Consider the following 20288-nt stretch of genomic DNA (forward strand, 5'->3'; position numbering starts at 1 on the left):
ATACTTCTGTGTGTATCCTTTAGCGACTAGCTTGCCTTGTACCTGTCTACGCTTCCATCCGCCTTTAATTTTACACCAAACACCCATTTGTATCCAATAGTATTTTTTTTCATGTGGCAAAGGAACTAGCTCCTAAGTTGCATTCTTTTGAAGTGCTTCCTTTTCAATATTCATGGTTGTTTTCCATTTTGGATCTTGCAAGGCTTCCTATACATTGTTAGGAACACATATACTGGATAATTGAGTGGTGGTTAGAGCATACGATTCATACAACCTATGGGAAGACACGTAATTACTAATAGGATATTTTACCTTTGCTCTAGGATCAGGTTCATACAGCTATTTAGGTACACCTATGTTGGACCTTTGTGAACGTCTAATTGGTTTAGGTGTATTAGTTTCAACATTAATGCAAGGTATTTCAGAACCAGTATGAGAAGAATTTACCTTTATGATGGTGTATAGTGGCCGAGCAAGAGCATCCCTGGTTGATTCTTCAGTTATGGGTGTTAAGTGTGATGAATCAGCTGGAACTATGTTTTATGAAAAGTCATGATCCATGATAGAGTCTTTTATCACAACCTCATGTGGCCTAGGATGTGATTCTAAGGCAACATCAATCTCAGGTGTAGGAGCAGTGAGGTCAGCAATGAGGAATAGGTGTGGAACCTTCATAATACCCAGATGGAAGGAGAAAGACTTCTTCTCCATTACTACTCTCCCCCTGAGAAGAAGGCTGAGAAACTCCCCTTGAGTAAAAAGGGATATTTTCTTTGAATGATGCTTCCAAAGTGATATGAAGCTTGTGGAAGACCAGATCATAACATTTATAACCTTTATGCATATCAGAGTATCTGACAAAAACACATTTTGTAGCACATAAATCCAACTTGCTGCGTAAAGCCTTTGGTATATTAACAAAACACAGTGCAACCAAACACACGAGGTTCCAAGTTGAGAACCTGGGGTAATGAGAAATAGGATTCTAATTTCTGTTGTGGAGTCTGAAACTTAAGTACACTTGAAGAAGTCCGGTTGATGACGTAAGTTGCACATTTAACTGCCTCAGCCTAATATGACTTAGGCATATTCATACCAAATAACAAGGCCCGAACCACTTCCAGGAGATGTCTGTTCTTTCTCTCTGCCAAGCCATTTTGTTGTGGCATGTAAGGACAGGACAGATGATGTCTAATGCCATGTTCAAGCAAGAAATTAGTAAATGGGCCATTCACATATTCAGAACCATTATCAGATTGCAAGATTTTGATAAAACCGTGATACTGGGTGCCAACTAACGCATGAAACTGTTTGAATGCAGTAAATACCTCACTCTTATTTTTTAACAATGTCACCCATGTCATTCTAGTGCACTCATCAATGAATGTTACATAATAAAGAGCTTTGGAAAATGAGGGTATTTTAGCAAGCCCCCAAACATCTGAATGGACAACTTCAAAGGGAAGCTTACTTTTATTCAAACTAGGATAAAAAGGAATACAATGGCTTTTAGCTAATTCGCAAACACTACAATGGAATTTTTCCTTATTCAAAGTAGTAAATAAACGAGGAAGTAATTTCTGGAGATAACTGAAGGAGATATGGCCTAAACGCCTATGGCATAGCCAGATATGAGGCATAATTATATTAGTGCGAGCAGTGACAGAGGTGGAAGCCAAAGTGGAAAGTGCAGCAGCAGGGACCTCCAAGAAATATAGTTTGTCTCTCTTAACACCATAACCAAGATTCTTCCATGTTGGATGTCCTAAAAAACACAAGAAGTAGGACCAAAAGTGACAAAACAATTTAGATCATTAACAAGCTGACTAACAGACAATAGATTGTAATCAAGGGAGGGTACAACTAGCACAGAGTTAAGTGACATGGAATTAGGTAATTTAAGAGAACTTGTCCCAGTAATGATAGAATGGCTACCATTTGCAGTAAACATAGAGGACTTAGTAGAGGGACCAAGGGAATCTAACAGAGAAAAGTCATGGACCATATGGTCCGTAGCCCCAGTATCAATTATCCAAATCGAATTTTGACAACAAGTAGAGAGTGCAGAGGCATGTGTTCTTCAGAAATATGTGTTAGATTCAAACTCAGGATCCAACCCACTCAGAAATATGTGTTCTTCAGTCGCATTGGAAACGTCTTCGTGAGAATTCATGACGGCAAGGAATACAGGGTGAAAGAGAAGATAATTTTGGGGGTAATTTGGGGGTTAGGTCTACGATGGGTAAAATGGGTGCGTGTGGGTTTAGCTAAGTGAATAAAAAAAAGAGCTTCACCAAGGTGGGCCCTGGAAAGTAATTCTTTACCGAGAAAAATATTAAACTTATGTCTTTCAGTCCTTGATGATCGTAAATTATATACATTCTTGGTGTTTTCTGATTCATAATCCTGAAAGTGAATTGTCCAAATATTCACCATTGTTAAACCTGAATTCTATACACAAAGGGGATAGAGAAATGCATTATATGTACTAAGGATGAAGTTTCAATTGTTTTATTGACACGTGCACACAAAGTTATGTATGCGAGATGCTACGAGGACATAATTTATTGTGATCCGGAATCATCATTTTTTAGGTGATTCCTTAATGTAAATGAAAAGGTAAAATTAAAAAAGAAAAAAAATAACATAGATAGGATGAAAAGGAAAAAATTAGTGTTGTGAGAGGAAGCACCAAATCATTAAATGATTCTGGAACATATTAAATATTTCGGCGCTACGAGGAGTATGGGAGAAAGGGCAAAGCTTTTTGTTCATGCTGTCGGGTTTCAATCGAACAGAGCATTAGGGTTCACATTTGTTTGCAGTCATTATTGCTACTCATTTGTCCATAATCTCATACACTCCTTGTTGTGAGGCGTGATCATTATAAAAAATTATCATGTAAATTAAGAAAAGTAAGTTCTGCCGTCAGCTTATGTCAGTACTTAGTTGAATGTTTGAAATTTTATTTGGTCAGTCCATTGGCTTGAAAATTAGATAAAAGCAGCTGTAATGGTGAATGCATTATATGTAATGATGCTTTCTTCTTGGCTAAATATAATTTGAGCCAACATTATATCATTTAAGATATGATAATTTATTTTTTTTAATAATTCTCGAATTATTAATTATTTTCTAATTTCTCTTTTTGTTATACAATTTTTTCTTCACAAATCTTAATTACCAATTTTTTAAAATATTTTGTTTAAAATTTTCTTTTTTATGCTTAAATTTTGTTTGTTTTGAAATGTCAGTGGCTCATACTATTAAATGAAATTGTTTTTAGAAAAAATTAGATTGAAATTTGTTGTTGACCTAATTCGACTAAAAATATGAAGAAGAAAAAAGCGTTTTCAATTTGTGATTATATCAAATTTGTTTAATGTCTCTTTTCATTTTTGTCTGCCTTTTAATAAATTAATTATAAATCAATAAAAATAAAATTTCAACCAGGGATAAAAACTCCAAAAAAAGTAATTCCTAAAATAAATATAACTGAACCTAAAACCAATCAGTATTAAATATTTGTTTAAATATAATGATTCTTTATTCTTGACAAAATATAATTTCAGCCGGTATCATATCATTTGAGATATGATAAATTGATAACATATTATTAAATTAAATAACGGTTTTACTAATTCCCAAATTATTATTCATTTTTAAATTTCTCTTTCTATGTTAATTTCTTCTTTACAAATCTTAATTTCTCTTTCTATTTTTAAATTTTTTTATTTCTTCTGAAATATTAGTGGCTTATAATTTTAAATTAAAATATTTGAAAAAATTTACATTAGAATTTATTGTTGAACTTCTTCGACTAAAAATATGAAGAAGAAAAAAGCGTTTCAATTTGTGGTTATATCAAATCTATTTAATGTATCGTTTTATATTTACATGCTTTTTAATAGGTCAATTATAAATTAATAAAAATTAAATTTCAATCAACAGCAAAAATCCTAAAAAATTAATTTCCAAAATAAATATAATTTCAGAAATATTAAATATTTGTTTAAATATAATGGGTCAGGTATAAATGGGTCATTAGCCTTTGAATACTATCAAAGGAATATTCTCAAACCATCGAACAAAATCATGTTAGTGATTATTTTAACAACAAGGGGCCGTTTGGTACATGGCTTTTAGCAGGATTTCCGGAAAATTGATTTTTTTTAAATTTTAAATTTTCAGATATTATCGTAAACTGAATGTAAAAATCATATCTTTGAAAATCGAAATTCTCGGACAAAAAAAATTTCTCCTCTACCAAACGTCCCTGAGATTCGTGTTAGACATCAACTAAGCTTCACGTATACGCAGCCACATGTAACCTCTTCATGAATATCCTTTGAATTGTTTTCACGCGAGAGCTCCGTCATCCTATTGACCCAAAAATTTCTAGAAAACGGTACATAATACATGCAAATATACTTTCATCTCCCTATCATTTCCAATGATGCCAAACCTGATAACATACGCCAAAGCCATAGATCAGAATTATAGTTCAAATTTACATTAGGAAAGCACCCACTTGCTTACTTTGGCTATAAATATTTGTTCAAAAGTTATATCAGGTGATGATGATCATCAAGATAGTCACGGAGTCCATGAGAGAGGTTAAAATGGTTCTTGCATCAAAGACCGCCATTGAATCCCTCAAGAAAGTGAAGCAGGTGATGCTACAATGCAAAGATGTAGTGAATTCGATGATAATATGGAAGTTTTGTTGATGCGCTCAAGCATATGTATCACCAAGAATGTCTCAACCAGTGGTTGAAAACAAGTCATATGTGTACTTTGTGTCACTATCCCATGCTCACTTCAATAGAAGCAATTGATCAGACATTGTTATTTGAATTCATGTTACTTGATTTTGTGTATTTTCATATGAATGGATCATGTGAATTTTGATTGTGGATTTAATTAGATATGAGAAGTTTCTTTTGCTATTTTTTTTTTTAAATATTCCAATCGGTTCATTGCTTTGCAACTAATCCGATCGGGCGGGTCCAAGATTAAGGCTTTAAACCCCTCCAAAAAATGATACTGGAAAGATTCGACACATGTTTTTTTTGCTATTTTTTAGCTTTCAAAACAACATTAGTTAGAAAAAAGAATATATTTTAAGATGCTCTGAGATATTTTAAAATAATCTTATTTGATTTTATTAATATTTTCAAATAAAATATCATTAACCTTTTTTATCATTCACGATATGATAAGATATTATAAAGTTATCTAACGATCTTGTTCGACATTTTTAAATAGGCCAGGTTTAAGCTTTTATCGAAAAGTCTATTTAAAAATTAGGTGTCATACACTCATTCTAAAAAACCTGACCTATAACTTTTTTAAATAATATATATATTTATTTATTTATTGTTCACTTAAAAGATATTTTCTGAGATCATGATTTGTAATTGTAACACTAATTTTCAAAGTAATATAATTGATGTTATTTTAATAAATAATAAATATTTATTTAAAATTTCAAATTCAATATTAAATTAAATTGATAAAGAAGGTGTAAATTATATATATATATATATATATATATATATATATATTATATATATATATATATGGTTCACTTTTTCTACGGTCAATATAGATAACTTATCTACTTTGAGCCCAAAACAACGTCGTTTTGAGACAAAAATCAAGGTATTTTTATAATTATAATTTTTTCAGGGTTATAATAGTATTTTTCATTATAATTTTTTAATTTTTCAATAAAAACCGACGTCGTTTTAGCAGCGAATGTAGATAACTTATCTACATTCATTTTAGAAATATTAAAGCTATATATATATATATATGGCTTATCATTTCTGTAGCCGCCGTAGATAACACTCTTTACATCTGACATAGAAAAGTGGGCCCCACGACGTTCTAAAAAAAATCAAGAATCCAGTGCCATATCTTAGGATCCGCACGCGAATCCTGGCTAGCTGTAGGTACATCAGCTGCAGAAATTATTTTGCCAAATATATATATATATATATATATATATATATATATATATATATATATATATATATATGTTTGTGTGTGCATTCACTACGTGTGCACGTTATTTGTTATATTTTGTACATGAAAATTTTCAATGACCTCAAATATGCATTTATAATTTTATTTCTTGGAAAGATTCTACTTCACCTTAAAAGTTTATCACTTATCATGTATAATTGATCATTACTTTATGTAAAAATAAGTAGTTATTTTTTAAGAATGTGATGTTTGAGTGACACAAAAAGTGAAAATGATCAATTAAAGCAGGGAAAAGATAAGAAGAATGTTCACTAAAAGATTGTGAAGGTTGCCAACAACAAATAAAAAGCTCATGAAAATATTATTTCATGTGTTGTTATGAACATTATTTAAGGATCATTGTGATCTTGTTAAAAAAATTGTTTGAGAATTTTTAATGAAATTTTCATGTGATTTTTATCAACATTATTTCATGTGTTGTTAATGAAAATATTATTTCATGTGTTGTTAATGAGAATATTATTTTATGTGATCTTTGTGAATAAGAAATTTTATCTTTTATATTTGAATTTTGTTTGGGCCTATAAACTTTAGTTTGCAACTTGGTAGGTCCGTGTTAGACTTTTAAGTTTTTTTATAATAGGCTAGGTCAGACTTATGAATTAAGTCTTTAAGAGACTAATAGGTCAGTACAGACTCTAAATATTTTACATAGACTTCGACTATACACCAACAAAGTCCAGCACAGTTGGTAGATAGCTGGATTCCTTAAGCATGCTGACAGAGGTTCGATCCCTGGCCGTGTGTATGGAAAAGACTTTGTTGGGAGAGGTTTATCCATTTAATGTGATCTCCCGCCTCGAAAGGATTAGTGTCTGGCTGGAAGATACCTTGGGAAACCAAAAAAAAAAAAAAAAAAAAAACTAAGTATTACCCATTTACAATATTTGAGTTGTTCATAAAACTTAGTCAGTTTGACATATCTGTTTCGTAACAAAGTGGAGGAAACCATTTTATTTTTATTAGTATGGACAATTATTTAGACTCAATCCATGAATACTATAATGAAATATGAAATGTGAAGAAAATGATAATGATGTTTTCATGCACTGTTTATTCGGCTAGGCTCACATATTTCATTGGGTTATTTGAGTTGTTCATGAAGCTCAGTCAATTTTGACTATTCTTTTTCGTGAAAAAGTTGAAGAAACCCATCCAAATTCCTTAGACTAGCTTGGGCCATTTTATCAGTTTGGACATCTTTTTCCCAAACCTCAATCAACGGCCCAGTCCATGAATACTTATAATGAAATATATAAAGTATTAAAAATAATAATGACATATATTATAAGTACTCATTCCGCGGATCTTTTTTTTAACTTCATTTCATTTCTTTTTTCTTTTTTGGTAAATTTTTAACTTCGTTTCTTCTTATAAAGAGAAGTTTAACTAAGTGTATTTTAATAAAAGTTGTTATCATAAAATGAATTTTTTTTATAATTATTAAAATAAGAAAAAACTATGAATTTTTTTAAAATTTACTCCAACTTTTTTGAGTCTTCATATTTTTTTTCTTCAATTATGTTACTAATCTAAAATTATACTTACAAATTTTACTATATATTCTAATGATAAATAATGTGATCTCCTGCTCCCCTCAAAAATGTTAAAAAGGTCACAAAAAAATAAATAAATTATTTTATTAATTCTTAAATCTTTTTTTCCTTTAAAATTATTGTCTTTTATTTCTTATTATATTTGTGTAGAGCTAGTGAAAGTTATTGTATTAATTAAATAACTTACTTTTAACTTGAATTTTAAAGTTAAATTTTTTATATAATCACAAACAGCTTCTAATTTTAATTTTTAAATTTTTTTTTTAATTTTAACTAAAAAATAAATTTTAAATTAAAAAATGGCCTCAAACATACCCTAATTCAACCTTGGCTTGGCTATGCATTTGGTTCAAAGGAACCAACCCGACTGATAGATCTAGTTGTTAGTATGAAAAACCACTGACAAGTGACTAGATTGTGTTTTTATTGTTAACATGTTATCAAGTAAGATTTTGGTCTGCCACTCCAATCTTAATTTTCTATATATAATAAGGGAAAATTATTCTCCTAATAAAAGAGAGTTATCTTATGTTATAGATACATTGATAAACGTGTTTTTTTAACACATGGTGGGATCCACCATGTGTTGTGTCTATGATATGAGAGAAGTATCTCCTACAACATGAGATTAGATGCTCCCTATAATAAAAGGATTAATGTTTTTCATATTAAGAGATAATTTTATTTCTTACATACGTATAAAAGTACGTGGGTTCCATATGGGATTATGTGAAAGAAAAGAGAGAGAAAAAAAAGGGTCACACACACTTTTATGTGTGTAGGAAATAAATTTATTTCCTATAATATGAAAAACACTAATCTCATAATAAAAATTAACAATTATGTGATCAAACAATTTCATTGAACTCTCAAAGACTTAGTTTTCAATAAATCAAAAAACCCTTATTTGCAGCTGTTAAGGGTTGATGCATGACCAGTAGCTGCATAAAATATATTAAAGTAATTTATAAATTGTTTCTAATATATATATACAACATAACAACACAAATGGCAATTAGTTTATGGAGCCACATGGTGAAATCTCAGCTTCAAATGGCAAAATTGAGTCATGGAGAAGTTGGAAATGCACGAGAGAACCGCTCATTAATAGAACAAAACAAAAGAAAGAAAGAAATCAACCTCAGTTGTGTGGGGACAACAACGCACGCATTTTGGTTCAAAAAAGTTAGGTTAATATCAAACAGAACCGTTCACTCGGTTCTTTCCTTTTAGAGATATATAGATATTATATTATGGCTATTATTGGTTGTATTTCCGTTTTCCCGTGAAGCTCAAGGAGTCAAGAGCTACTTTGGAGTTTGGACTATGCTGCAATGCCATCATCACTATGTCATTGTAGCTGGCAGCTGCACTCTTTAATGCCATTGAAACTCTCAACCAGGCCAAGGTGGAATTGTCTGAACTATTTCCTTGCTTTGTGAAAAGAAATGTGAGTCTGTAACAGCCGCGATCAATTAGAGTTATGTCAACTAGGGAGAGGTAGTGCAAACTGGAATTCACAAAGCTTAAGCAGTAATTGAGCATTTATGTTAAAAAGTGCATGAGCTTCCCGTTTGTTGAACTTACTCAAGTTTTGCATTGTACCTTTTCGTACTTAACCTTCGTAGGTGCAACTATTAGCTTAACTAAAATAATATATATATGAGGTAGGATCCTTTGACACTGGTGTCAAATTTGAAGTTTGACATCTCATCTGAGAGCCGTTAGATAAAAAAAGACCCTAAACCCTAAACTTCAAATTTGACACCGATGTCAAAGGATCCTACCTCTATATATATATATATATATATATATATATATATATATGAGTCAGGTTATATTTACAAACTTTTTTGTTTACAAACTCTTACAAACTACGTTATGTAGGACCGGTCTTACATTAATCATACAATGTACGACCGGTTCTACATTAGTGTAATTGCAAAAAAAGTTTGTAAACGGATCTTGTCCATATATATATATATATATATATATATATATATATTGATATAATCTGGAAGGTATTCTTATTCAACCTTTTTCGGTCACTTTATCCTCGGAGTACGGCCCGAAGGCTATCCCTTATTAGAATACGGGTGCGTTGAGCTTCACTACCGAAGGAAGGATGAGACTAATCCCCCCTTCGAGAAGAGAACATGTCCTCTGGCCCCCAAAATTTTTCCAAGAATTTGCTTGAGACAGGGTTTAAACCCCTGACCTAAGCAAATCCTTGAAAGCTTAGTTACCAACTTTGAAGAACTCTTCAATTTCTTTTTCATACATGAGGAATAATAAAAACGAATGGGGCGAACATATGTTACGATATAGTTTATGATATTTATTAAAGAAATATATTATAAAAATTATTAATGTGTTACCATGCATAGGTAAGAGAGGCCTAAGCATTGCCCATCATTCAAGTCCAATAAACTGAGCTCTTTACGAAAAGGTATGTTAAAGAATTATAATATAAAAATCATTAGTGTAGTGTCATTTCTGTTGGGTTGAAATGTTTCTTTATCATATTCAACAAATTTAAATATTTTAAATATCTATTTAACTGTTATGGATGGGAAAATTATAAGCATTATTCTTTGCCGATTTTCAATGGTTTACATGTTTCCCTCCTAGAGTCCTATTATTGTTCTCCATAAAAGTGGACTGAAAACATAATCACCAAGATGACATGGAATTATTCACCACAAAAAATAGGACTGGTGTAATTAGAGTTCTACTCTTTGCTGACTTCTCATTTAAGACTTGAGAAAGCTATTCCCTCTAAAGCCTTGTTACTTTCACGGAATGCATGTGAAGGTGGAAATAACATGGCCAGCTTCTACCTATCCCAGACCATATAAAGTTCACACTTGCTCCTTTGACAAAATTGGGTTTCTCGTATCATACGTCTAGACTCCCCAGTATCCCAATAAAATATATGTTCCTTTCCTTATTTTAAGAAAAAAAAAAATTTCCTCTATTATGGCTACTTGCTCTTGGGCTGAAATATTAAACACCATCTGAGAAGCCTCTTGTGTTGTGCTTGGATTACCATCGTCTTTAATTACCACCTGCTTCCATTAGTCTCAATCTGATTCTACACGTTAATTAATTAAGAAATGTTACCTTAAGTTCATGCTGGCTAGGAAATCATGGCAATGGCTGAGAATGAGAATGGCAGAATGGATGTGAACTGGAAGAAACGTTTACATGTTTTTGGTGAGAAGGTGAGGAGATATCCTAGTTTGGCTTGGCAGACTACGTGGAAGGTGGGACGTGAAGACCCAAGAAGGGTGATCCATGCATTCAAAGTGGGTTTGTCTCTGACTTTGGTTTCTTTGCTGTATCTGTTGGAGCCATGCTACAATGGATTTGGGCAGAGTGCAATTTGGGCTGTCATGACAGTGGTGGTTGTGCTTGAGTTCACAGCAGGCAAGTTTCTCTTAAATCTACGTTCATTCCTTCTGTTTGGTGCTATAATATATATATGTATGTGTGTGTGTGTGTGTCCCCTTCCTGCATGTGTTTGATGACCTTAACTTTTTCCAACTTTCTTTTGGTTTGCAGGGGCAACTTTATGCAAAGGGCTCAACAGAGGATTGGGGACACTGTTAGCTGGACTATTGGCACTTCTTATTGGGTTTATTGCAAATGCATGTGGTCGGGTCCTTCAAGCTGTTCTCATTGGAGCTGCCGTTTTTCTTATAGGTATATAAATATGCTGCTTTACAAGCTCAAAAGAAATCAAGCAAAAAAATTAAGACTTAAATTGCACTTTTAATGATTCTAACAATGTTAACGTTGTGAATTTTGATTAACTCAATTTGTTTTTTAGCTTTCAAATTTATATTACCATAATCCATTCTACAGAGAGAACAAATGGTTAGCATGCAAGGACCTTTTATAGTAGTGACAACGGATAAGCAAGCTTGTGATGACTAAACGTTACTCCTAACTAAATCTATGCTTTCATGTGGTTTTCTTCTTGCAGGAACTGTAGCTTCTTATATGAGGTTTGTTCCCTATATAAAGAAGAACTATGACTATGGTCTAGTTATATTTCTTTTGACTTTCAACCTCATTACTGTGTCGAGCTACCGAGTTGACAATGTCTTGAAGATTGCACATGACCGCATCTACACCATTGCCATAGGATGTGCCATTTGCCTTCTGATGAGTCTACTAATATTTCCAAATTGGTCAGGAGAAGACCTCCACAATTCCACGGTTTTCAAGCTTGAAGGCCTTGCCAAATCTATTGAAGGTAAGCAACCTCATAATACATATAATAATAGTATCACGAAATTCTAGTACTTAATATTCATATTTCATATTCCATATTTTCTTTTCTGAACTTGCAAAATAATCATACCTTTTGAAACTTACATGTGTGAATATAAATTAACACTTAGTCAAGGTAAAATCTTGCAGCTTGTGTCAATGAATACTTTTATGGAGAAGTTGAAGCTTCTGGAGATATCAAATTGTCCGAGGATCCCATATACAAAGGTTACAAGGCTGTTTTGGATTCAAAATCCACTGATGAAATGCTGGTAACCCCATCCATCATCTCTTGGTTCATTTTAATACAACCTTTTGGAATTCAATGAAGCAATGAAAACTGATCTTCTAATGCTTCTATTTTGAATTGGACAGGCATTACATGCAAGCTGGGAACCGAGGCATTCGAGGTACTGTCACAGATTTCCATGGCAGCAGTATGTAAAAGTTGGAGCTGTTCTTCGTCAATTTGGGTATACTGTGGTAGCCCTACATGGCTGTTTGAGAACAGAAATTCAGGTAACACTTTTGAGTAATTTTATTCTGATAGATAATGATCAATTTGGATCATTTGGCCTCAACAACAATTGGATTATCTATAATGTAAAACATTTAAAATGCAATTGGATGCTTTAATCCCACTAATACTGTTATTTACACATTTTTTCTTTGATTTGAAAATTTATTTTAGACACCACGATCTGTTAGAGCCCTGTTCAAGGACCCCTGTATAAGGCTAGCAGCAGAGGTATCCAAAGTACTGATAGAACTTTCCAACAGCATAAGGAATCGCCGCCATTGCTCTCCGGAAATACTCTCAGACCATCTTCATGAAGCCCTTAAGGACCTCAACACTGCCATAAAATCTCAACCTCGCCTCTTCTTAGGCTCCAAGCACAAACAAAACCATACTAGCAACATGCTTAAAATAGCTGCAGCACAGGTTGGAAATGAAAGGCATGGAAAGACCTCTGGAGTCTCTCTATCAAGCGTTAAAACTGACTCTTCAGCTTTGCTAGAATGGAAATCCAAAAGGGTTTCCACTGAACAGTCAAAGGAAACAGAAAGAAAGTCTTTAAGACCCCAATTGAGTAAAATTGCAATCACTAGCCTTGAGTTCTCTGAGGCCCTTCCTTTTGCTGCTTTTGCATCTTTGCTTGTGGAAACAGTGGCCAAACTGGACCTTGTCATAGAGGAAATTGAAGAACTGGGGAGATTAGCATGCTTCAAAGAGTTCAGACCTGGTGATGAGATTGTTGTGACTTGTGAGGGGCCCCGAGTTGATGTGTTACAGAATCATTTACCTTCTCATGGAGTAGACTAATTAAGAGACAGATAGCCCTTAGAAATTGCATTATTTCATGGATATCGATGATCTGTTATTTGATGAATTATGGTGATGAATATTAAAAGATATATTTATGTTTTAAATTTTTGATCTACTTTTAATACTTAGTAGGAATATTTCTCAGGATAATGATATATTTCCGGTTATAAAATGCATATATACATTAGCTGTCAGACTGTGTGATGGAATGACACTAACTATGGAAACAAAGATGCCCCACAGTTATAATCCTACAGATTATAGAAAACCCTTCCTTTCAAGGTTTGTTCTCTAATATGCGCCTAGAGGCACAAAATTTGGCAACTTACATTACAGCAAGTATAGATTGGGATTGTCTTATGATGGTGGGCAAGAGTCACATTTGGGGGAATGAGTACACGTTACAAAGGAAGAAGTTGATTTCTTTTGCGGTCTTAAATGGCAAGCTTATACTAGAACTGCATAAGGGGTAAGGAATACTACCCTTTTGACTTTCATGACCGCTGTCAGTGTCTGTAATATTTTGTGCATGAAGAACCAATACTATTTAGGCCATTTTCTCATCTTCCAGTAGAAAGATTCACACAGAGAAATATAAAATACCAGTTTCTATAAATTAACTTCCATTGAGGATGCTTTTCACTCATTTCGTTTTCAACACCGCAAGTGGAGCATAATGGTCGAAGGAATTTTTCCTCGACAACCACATAAAAGCAATTGTTTAGTGAGGGAAAAGCCACTTATATACTTTAGAATGGAGTCAGTGGATGGTAGGTGCTAAGATTGTAGTATGGGATAGTTTTTGCATTTATATGAGTTTTGGAATTATTAGTCACTAGGCGTACGAGTCTCTTGGCGTAACATTCAGTTAAACTTACATCAGCTCAGCCTATCACATACAGTCAAATAAAATAGATTCAGACTTCAAAAAAAATCTATTTAAAAAGTAAGTTATAAACTTTTTTTTATATATTTGACCTATAATCTTACAGGTCCACCCATGGTAGTTAAAATCTGGATTTAAATCTTAAAATCCCGATTTTAACGATTTATTTTTGCTAAAACGATTTAGATTTCACTTAAAATCCTTTCCAATATAAAATCTCGATTTAGACATTTACTTAAGTCTCGATTTTAAGATTTAAATCCCAATTTTAACTATTGGAATGATGTTAAGCAAGTTAGAAAAATTGTTGAATATAACATTGCTGATGTTTCATCCGAAGATGAATGGATTGTGGAAAATGAAGGAACTTTATCTCATGATGAAAGTTTAGATGAAGACAATTTTGAATGATGTAGTTGAAGATCACGTGGAACAGAATGTCTTCGATGATAATAACTTGAATGATTTATTAGCTTAGACCCTTAGAGTGTGACAATTGTATGCAAATGTATAAGGATGGTGGCGGGTAGTCTATTTTTCTTAATTTTTTTATACTTAAGCATATTTATATAAAAATTTAATTTTAGAGTGCAGGTAAAATCTACGATTTGTATTACGATTTTACGATTTACGATTTTTTATTCCCTTTCCGATTTTAGGTAAAATCCCGATTTTGACTACCTTGGGTCCACCTATGTTATATTATTTATTTTAAATAAAATAAATAATATATTATTTTAATAATTTTGAATACTAACGTAATATTATTTTAATTATTAAATGACTAATAGGCTTAAATAAACTAACAGGTCTCTAAGTTAAGGCTTTTATTTTTTAATTATAAGTCAGAACAAATTTATAATTTGAGTCTATACAAAGCTAACAAACTAGGCCAGGTCTAAGGGATTTTAGATAGGCCTGACTTATTTAAGTCAAAATCTAACTCAACCCAACCTATTTACACCCATACCTTTAATAAAGCGTTGCTAAAACTCATAACTTAATGAGCCTTCTTTATAGAGATTCTTGCTAAGAGGGAGAAGAACTAGTGGGGAACAATTTGCAAATTTCGGAAGGTATCTTTTTCAGTTAGTAGCTTCCTGGAAACTCGTGGCCTTATCAAGGCGCAACTTCACAAGGCACTCATTAGTGTTTGAAACAACTAGTACTGGAAATTCATAATCTCTTTAAATTGTTAAACAGTTGACCATGTTTAAATTCATAATATCTTTCTTCTAGCTGTGTTCAGATTATAGTGGACGTTAAACTAGCCAAGTATTCTGAGAATATATGTGTTGTGTAATCAGGAGAGGGTATATGATGTAGAACTCTGCATCAGTGTATGCATGGTTATCATTGGCTAATTCTAATCCTAATGAGCTTATTTGGTGCAATATTAAATGAACAAAATTCTCATTTGATTCTCTCGTTTTCTTTCCACTTTCTTTCTTCTTCTTCTTTTTTTTTTTGGTAATAGTCCACTTTCTTTTTTGGTTTCCTTTCAATGAAGAAACATGTGACACCCTTTGTTTAAAGGTTAACTTTTCCCTGCTTGGGGAGGCTACAGTGAATTAAGGGGTAATTGCATATTTAGTTAAGTAGGGTCAACATGTAAAAGCAGAAGGTTTACTTCTGATTTCAAACTAAGGAGGAGTTCACAGAGCAAAAAATGAAACAACTATAGTAAAAAATATTGATATTTTGAACACAATCGTCTAATGTGTGCAGTCTTTAGATTCTTTACCTGCTATCTAATAACAACTCTATTTTCATCTATTTTTTGTTTGCTTGCGCTTTAGCCTTGCTTTTGTTTGCTTTTTCTTTTCTCGAAGCAACTGCATATTGGAATGTCTTATCAACTCTAAAAGTGAAATTCATCCATAGCTTTATTTTTAAATGGCGGCTCTTGTAACTGAAAGTAGAAACAGGAGTCCTACTTTGTTCAGTTGCATAATCTATCTCATGTTAGTTTTATCTTTATCTTGCAGCTTTTCAAAATTAACCATACCCTTTTTTTATGGGGGAAGAGGGGAGGGAATAATAAAGCTTCTTGAACCTGTAGTCTTTCAGCAATGAAAATTTGATATAAAGCAACATGGCCAAGAGAAACCATGTTTCAATATCCAACATTAGTTCAGGGACCCACATATAAGACAAGCATTTGAGAAAAAAAGCCTGGTTAAGTATGCAGCCTATATGTATTAAATAGAGTTAGGCTTAGGCGTGTTTTTGCACATATATATAAGGTAATATGTCACGAAAGCTCATATGAAAATAACTTCAGAAGCACTAGAAAGGGAACATGAACATGGAGGGTGAGGGGGTACAACATATATAAGAAGTCCTCCTCCATTACATAAGATGGATTTATAAAGCCACACATACAATGACTGAATGTAAACCAACTTCGGGTGAAATCGATAAAAGTGTTGTCACCCGGGCATCCTACATGACAGCATTAATGATAAACATAGTCAAGAGCACTTCCAAGCAGATAACAGTTTCCGCGTGGTGCATAAGAAGGTGATTTGATTGTACTCATTATTTCTCACTCCAAGACATACATTAAAAGGCGCAGTCTCAGAGATCCCTTTTAGACCCTCACACCAAAATCATTAAATAGTCTTCCTGCAATCATAGACCACTAAGCTTTCCTAAACATCCTGATCTGCAAGCAAAAGGAGAGTGGTCTTCCTTTTCTTTTCAGAATTGTTTAAGGTCCCCGATTGAATTAATTTGGTCATAACCTTCATAAGTCACATCTGCATTTCCATAAAAGTCCATGAAGTTTCCTTGTCCGGAATAAGGTGACATGCAGCCAATTCGACTGAGATCATCAGCAAATTCAATTTCCACATTAAAATTTGAGTATGATGAACTGGGTGAAATTTCTGTATGTTCAAACATAGTACTTGGTAAGTCATACTGTGGAAAGAATCCAACACCATCTTGAATTTGACAGTATTCCTGCAGCTAGAGGAGGAAAAATGTCATAAACATCTAGTCATTCAATCTCAAGTTTCCTTCTCTATTCCTACAAAACACACAATACCTTTGAAGAATCAAGAATCATATCAGGGGAGACCCAGATGTTGGAAGGATTGGTGTCCAAGGAAGCTTGCACTGGAGCCACATTGTAAGGAGAATCAATAGGGCTTGAATAACGACTCTCGCTGCACAGTTGACTAACCTGAGAGGAAATGTCACCAGAGATAATGGAAAGCTGGTCGGAGAATCTCATTGAGTTGTCATTCCCATTGGTGGAGTTGCCCTCACCCTTTCCTTTACCCTTTTGTTCTCCTTGGGAATCATTGGCCTTCTCATTCTTTTTAATAACTCGGCACAAAGCAAAAGCACCCTACAACAGTGACCACAAGAACCTTAAAGCTCTAAGGCCAATCAAATTCAAAGCTAACACATAAATAATAACTAGAATAAAAAACTTAACCTGTGAGCCTTGGCCAATATCATCACATAGGCGATACTCATGCATGACCCAATCCGTTCGATCTCCTAAGGGGGCCCTTCCACGATAGAAAACAAGGGTCTTGCGGAAACCTGTCACAGTGGATGTGGTGGATATGTGTGGACAAGAATGGCATACAACCTTTCTGTCTTTTCCAGTGGCTTTCCAGTACCCAGCTTTGGTAGCTCTATTTGTCCGTGATCCATTTGGGTACTTGCGATCCCGTGGACAGAAGAAAAACCATTCCAAATCTCTTTTTGGTAGGAACGATTTCTCTGCATTCCACACACATCACAAAATATTATTAGCCTTCTCAATTTTCCTTACCATAAAAAAAAAAAATGCAGTCACACACCAAAAAACAAAAAAAACATTGCTTTTTCCAACCTTGACTCAAGTAACCCCATTGAACCGGCTTTTTCAGTGGAAAAAGATTAATCACTAAAGTAAAGTGTAAAGGAAACGAACAAAACACTGCTTTCTACTTTCTAGCATTCATAAAGTCTCAGTTCACACTAGTATGAAAGATTATCTTTTACTTTTTTTATTAGTACACATATTACTGTGCAAATGATCAACATGTGAAATTGAAGATTACCCGGCAACTCCCAGGGATCAAATTTGTACAAATCAATCACGGGGATAACTTCAAGCTCAATTTCAAGCCCCTCCACTTTTCTTTTTAGGTAATATCCTAGCAGTTCTTCATCAGTTGGATGGAAACGAAAACCCGGAGGCAGTGATGCCCCTCCCATTTTAAATTTATGTGTTCCTTACTTATATCAGCAAAAATAGAGAAAAATTGAAACTTAGAAACAAAGCTATAGGAAGCTCTAGTCTCTTCCAATCCAAGTTTAACACAACACAAAAATATACCCAAAAATTTCCCCCAACAAAGCCAAGAGCTTTATAGTGAAAAATTGAAAAAGAAAAAAAAAAAAGGTTGCAGTTTCCAGGATGTTTTGGAATGATATAGTGAGAACTTGTGCTAAGTACCGAAACTATACCTATTAAAAACCTGAAAGATCCAAAAATAGAAGCTTTTGTCTACAATATATTTTTTATCAAGAGTCAGATGACACTTCAACAGAGTGCATCCTTTATGTGCCAAAATCATCGTCTTAAAGAAATTCAAGGTCTCTTATGAAGCTATCTCACCCCCACCCCTTCAACCACAATATTTAATCCCTGGAACAGAATAGAATGAACGAAACTGAGGAATACCACTGTAATCAACTACTAACTTTTGACTCCAAGAAAAAATGAGAAGAGCTCTGAAAACTTGATTAGAAAGATTTTCTAAAAGTGGAAGCTTTTCAAAGCCCACAATTTGAAATAAACCAAATTGAATAATGGGGTAGTTACTATGTTTAGAGAGACTAAAAGAAAACAAACTTCTACCCAAAAAAAGAAAAAAAAAACTGGTGATGGATCAGTGAATTGAGAGAGATGAAGAAGAAAAGAGAGAGTAGAGTAAAAGAAGAAGCAACTACTTGTGTGCTATATATAGCATTTGAGAAGGGAACCAACAGTCCAAAAATTACACACACCGAAAGTTTGAGATTGCTTGTCCCTAGTGCACCCAAAATTCCAAAGCAAATGGCCCACCATTTCAAACCTGTTCAGTGTTCACACCTACAAAGTTAAAATTCAATTCCCGCGGTTCAAATTATTCGTGACAATTATTTGATATCTTTCCTGCGTTTTTGTTGGTTCTTTCCAAGATGCAAGAGCCGCTTCCTCTGCATCCGAGTTGAACAATGGATTCAACAACTCAGAACTGATTTAGCTCCCCCAAATTGTTTGCAAAAGCAGAGCAGTGTACCTCCAATTTCATCAAAGTGCATTTCAATTTTCAAACCTATCTTGACCCGTGAGCCTTCAAACTAATAATACAAATGTTACAAGTACAATATTATTCTCCATGAGCCTTAAATATTCTCTTGCAAGCCTTTCTCACTCTCATGTTGGAAATCCACACACACAAATCAAAAAAGAAAAAGAAAAAGGAAAGATTGAAATCGGCACGGTAATTTATTCAGGTTCATCCAACGTAGACTATGTCCATGTGTTATATTCACCTCACCGTCACTAGTTACAAGAGTGGGATCCCAGTTGGCTTTTCCCCGCCAACAAGAGTCATCATTAGTACACGAAGTATAAGTGTTCTTGTTTTTTTACTCGTGTTTGACCATTTTCTCTAGTAAAATGAGTAGAAAGAAGTCACGTTAGTTATATTTGGCCACCTTAACTTTATTTGTGCCTGATAAGAGTAAATACGGGGTGAATAGTAATATATTACTCGTATGGAATGCTGTAATTTGAGTAAAGCCATGGAACCACTTTATTTCCAAATTAGAACTCCACATTTCAGTCATTTTTGGTTCCACAAAGTGATCGAAGTGTGGTCCATCCAAGTTTATAAAACACATTTTTTCTTCTAATCTTTCTAATGTGAAACTTGTAACCTCTTAGATCACACACGTGTTTTCCAACAAAGCTCTCAAATTGCAGCTGCCATGATGGCTCCATCTACGTTGCCAACCACAGCACCAATACTGCAAGACTCATCATTCCTAACGTAAGCATTAGTATTTAAGTTCAAGAGAAATTCTTAGTGCTATGACATAGCAAAGCATTTTTCATTCCCATTGAATATGTACCATATCATTTATGTGAATTATTACTGTCTCAGACTTTGTTTAACTATATAATTTTTAGCTA

At 33.5% G+C, this 20288-nt stretch overlaps 2 protein-coding genes across 3 annotated transcripts; one reads left to right on the forward strand and one right to left on the reverse strand.

Annotated features, from left to right (window-relative positions):
* The first annotated feature begins 10513 nt into the window (after window positions 1–10513).
* On the forward strand, window positions 10514–13334 carry LOC133314169 (aluminum-activated malate transporter 12-like). Its single transcript, XM_061515613.1, has 6 exons — window positions 10514–11036; window positions 11172–11312; window positions 11596–11868; window positions 12036–12157; window positions 12261–12404; window positions 12577–13334. The coding sequence occupies exons 1-6, from the start codon at window positions 10757–10759 to the stop codon at window positions 13207–13209; spliced, it is 1593 nt and encodes a 530-aa protein (XP_061371597.1). The 5' UTR covers window positions 10514–10756; the 3' UTR covers window positions 13210–13334.
* Window positions 13335–16413: 3079 nt separating this feature from the next.
* Window positions 16414–18996, reverse strand: LOC133314170 (NAC domain-containing protein 71-like). Of its 2 annotated transcripts, none has more exons than XM_061515615.1 (4): window positions 18163–18996; window positions 17547–17839; window positions 17151–17456; window positions 16414–17065 (listed from the first exon to the last, which is right to left on the reverse strand). In XM_061515615.1, exons 1-4 carry the CDS (start codon window positions 18317–18319, stop codon window positions 16802–16804), a joined length of 1020 nt encoding a protein of 339 aa, XP_061371599.1. In that variant the 5' UTR covers window positions 18320–18996; the 3' UTR covers window positions 16414–16801. The 2 variants fall into 2 exon arrangements, with proteins under 2 accessions (XP_061371599.1, XP_061371598.1); XM_061515614.1 differs by having other exon boundaries at window positions 16414–17071.
* Between the last annotated feature and the right edge of the window lie 1292 nt (window positions 18997–20288).

Source organism: Gastrolobium bilobum, unplaced genomic scaffold, assembly GCF_033153095.1.
Source record: "Gastrolobium bilobum isolate Gb01-03AN ecotype WA unplaced genomic scaffold, APGP_CSIRO_Gbil_v1 utg14319, whole genome shotgun sequence".
Taxonomy (NCBI): domain Eukaryota; kingdom Viridiplantae; phylum Streptophyta; class Magnoliopsida; order Fabales; family Fabaceae; genus Gastrolobium; species Gastrolobium bilobum.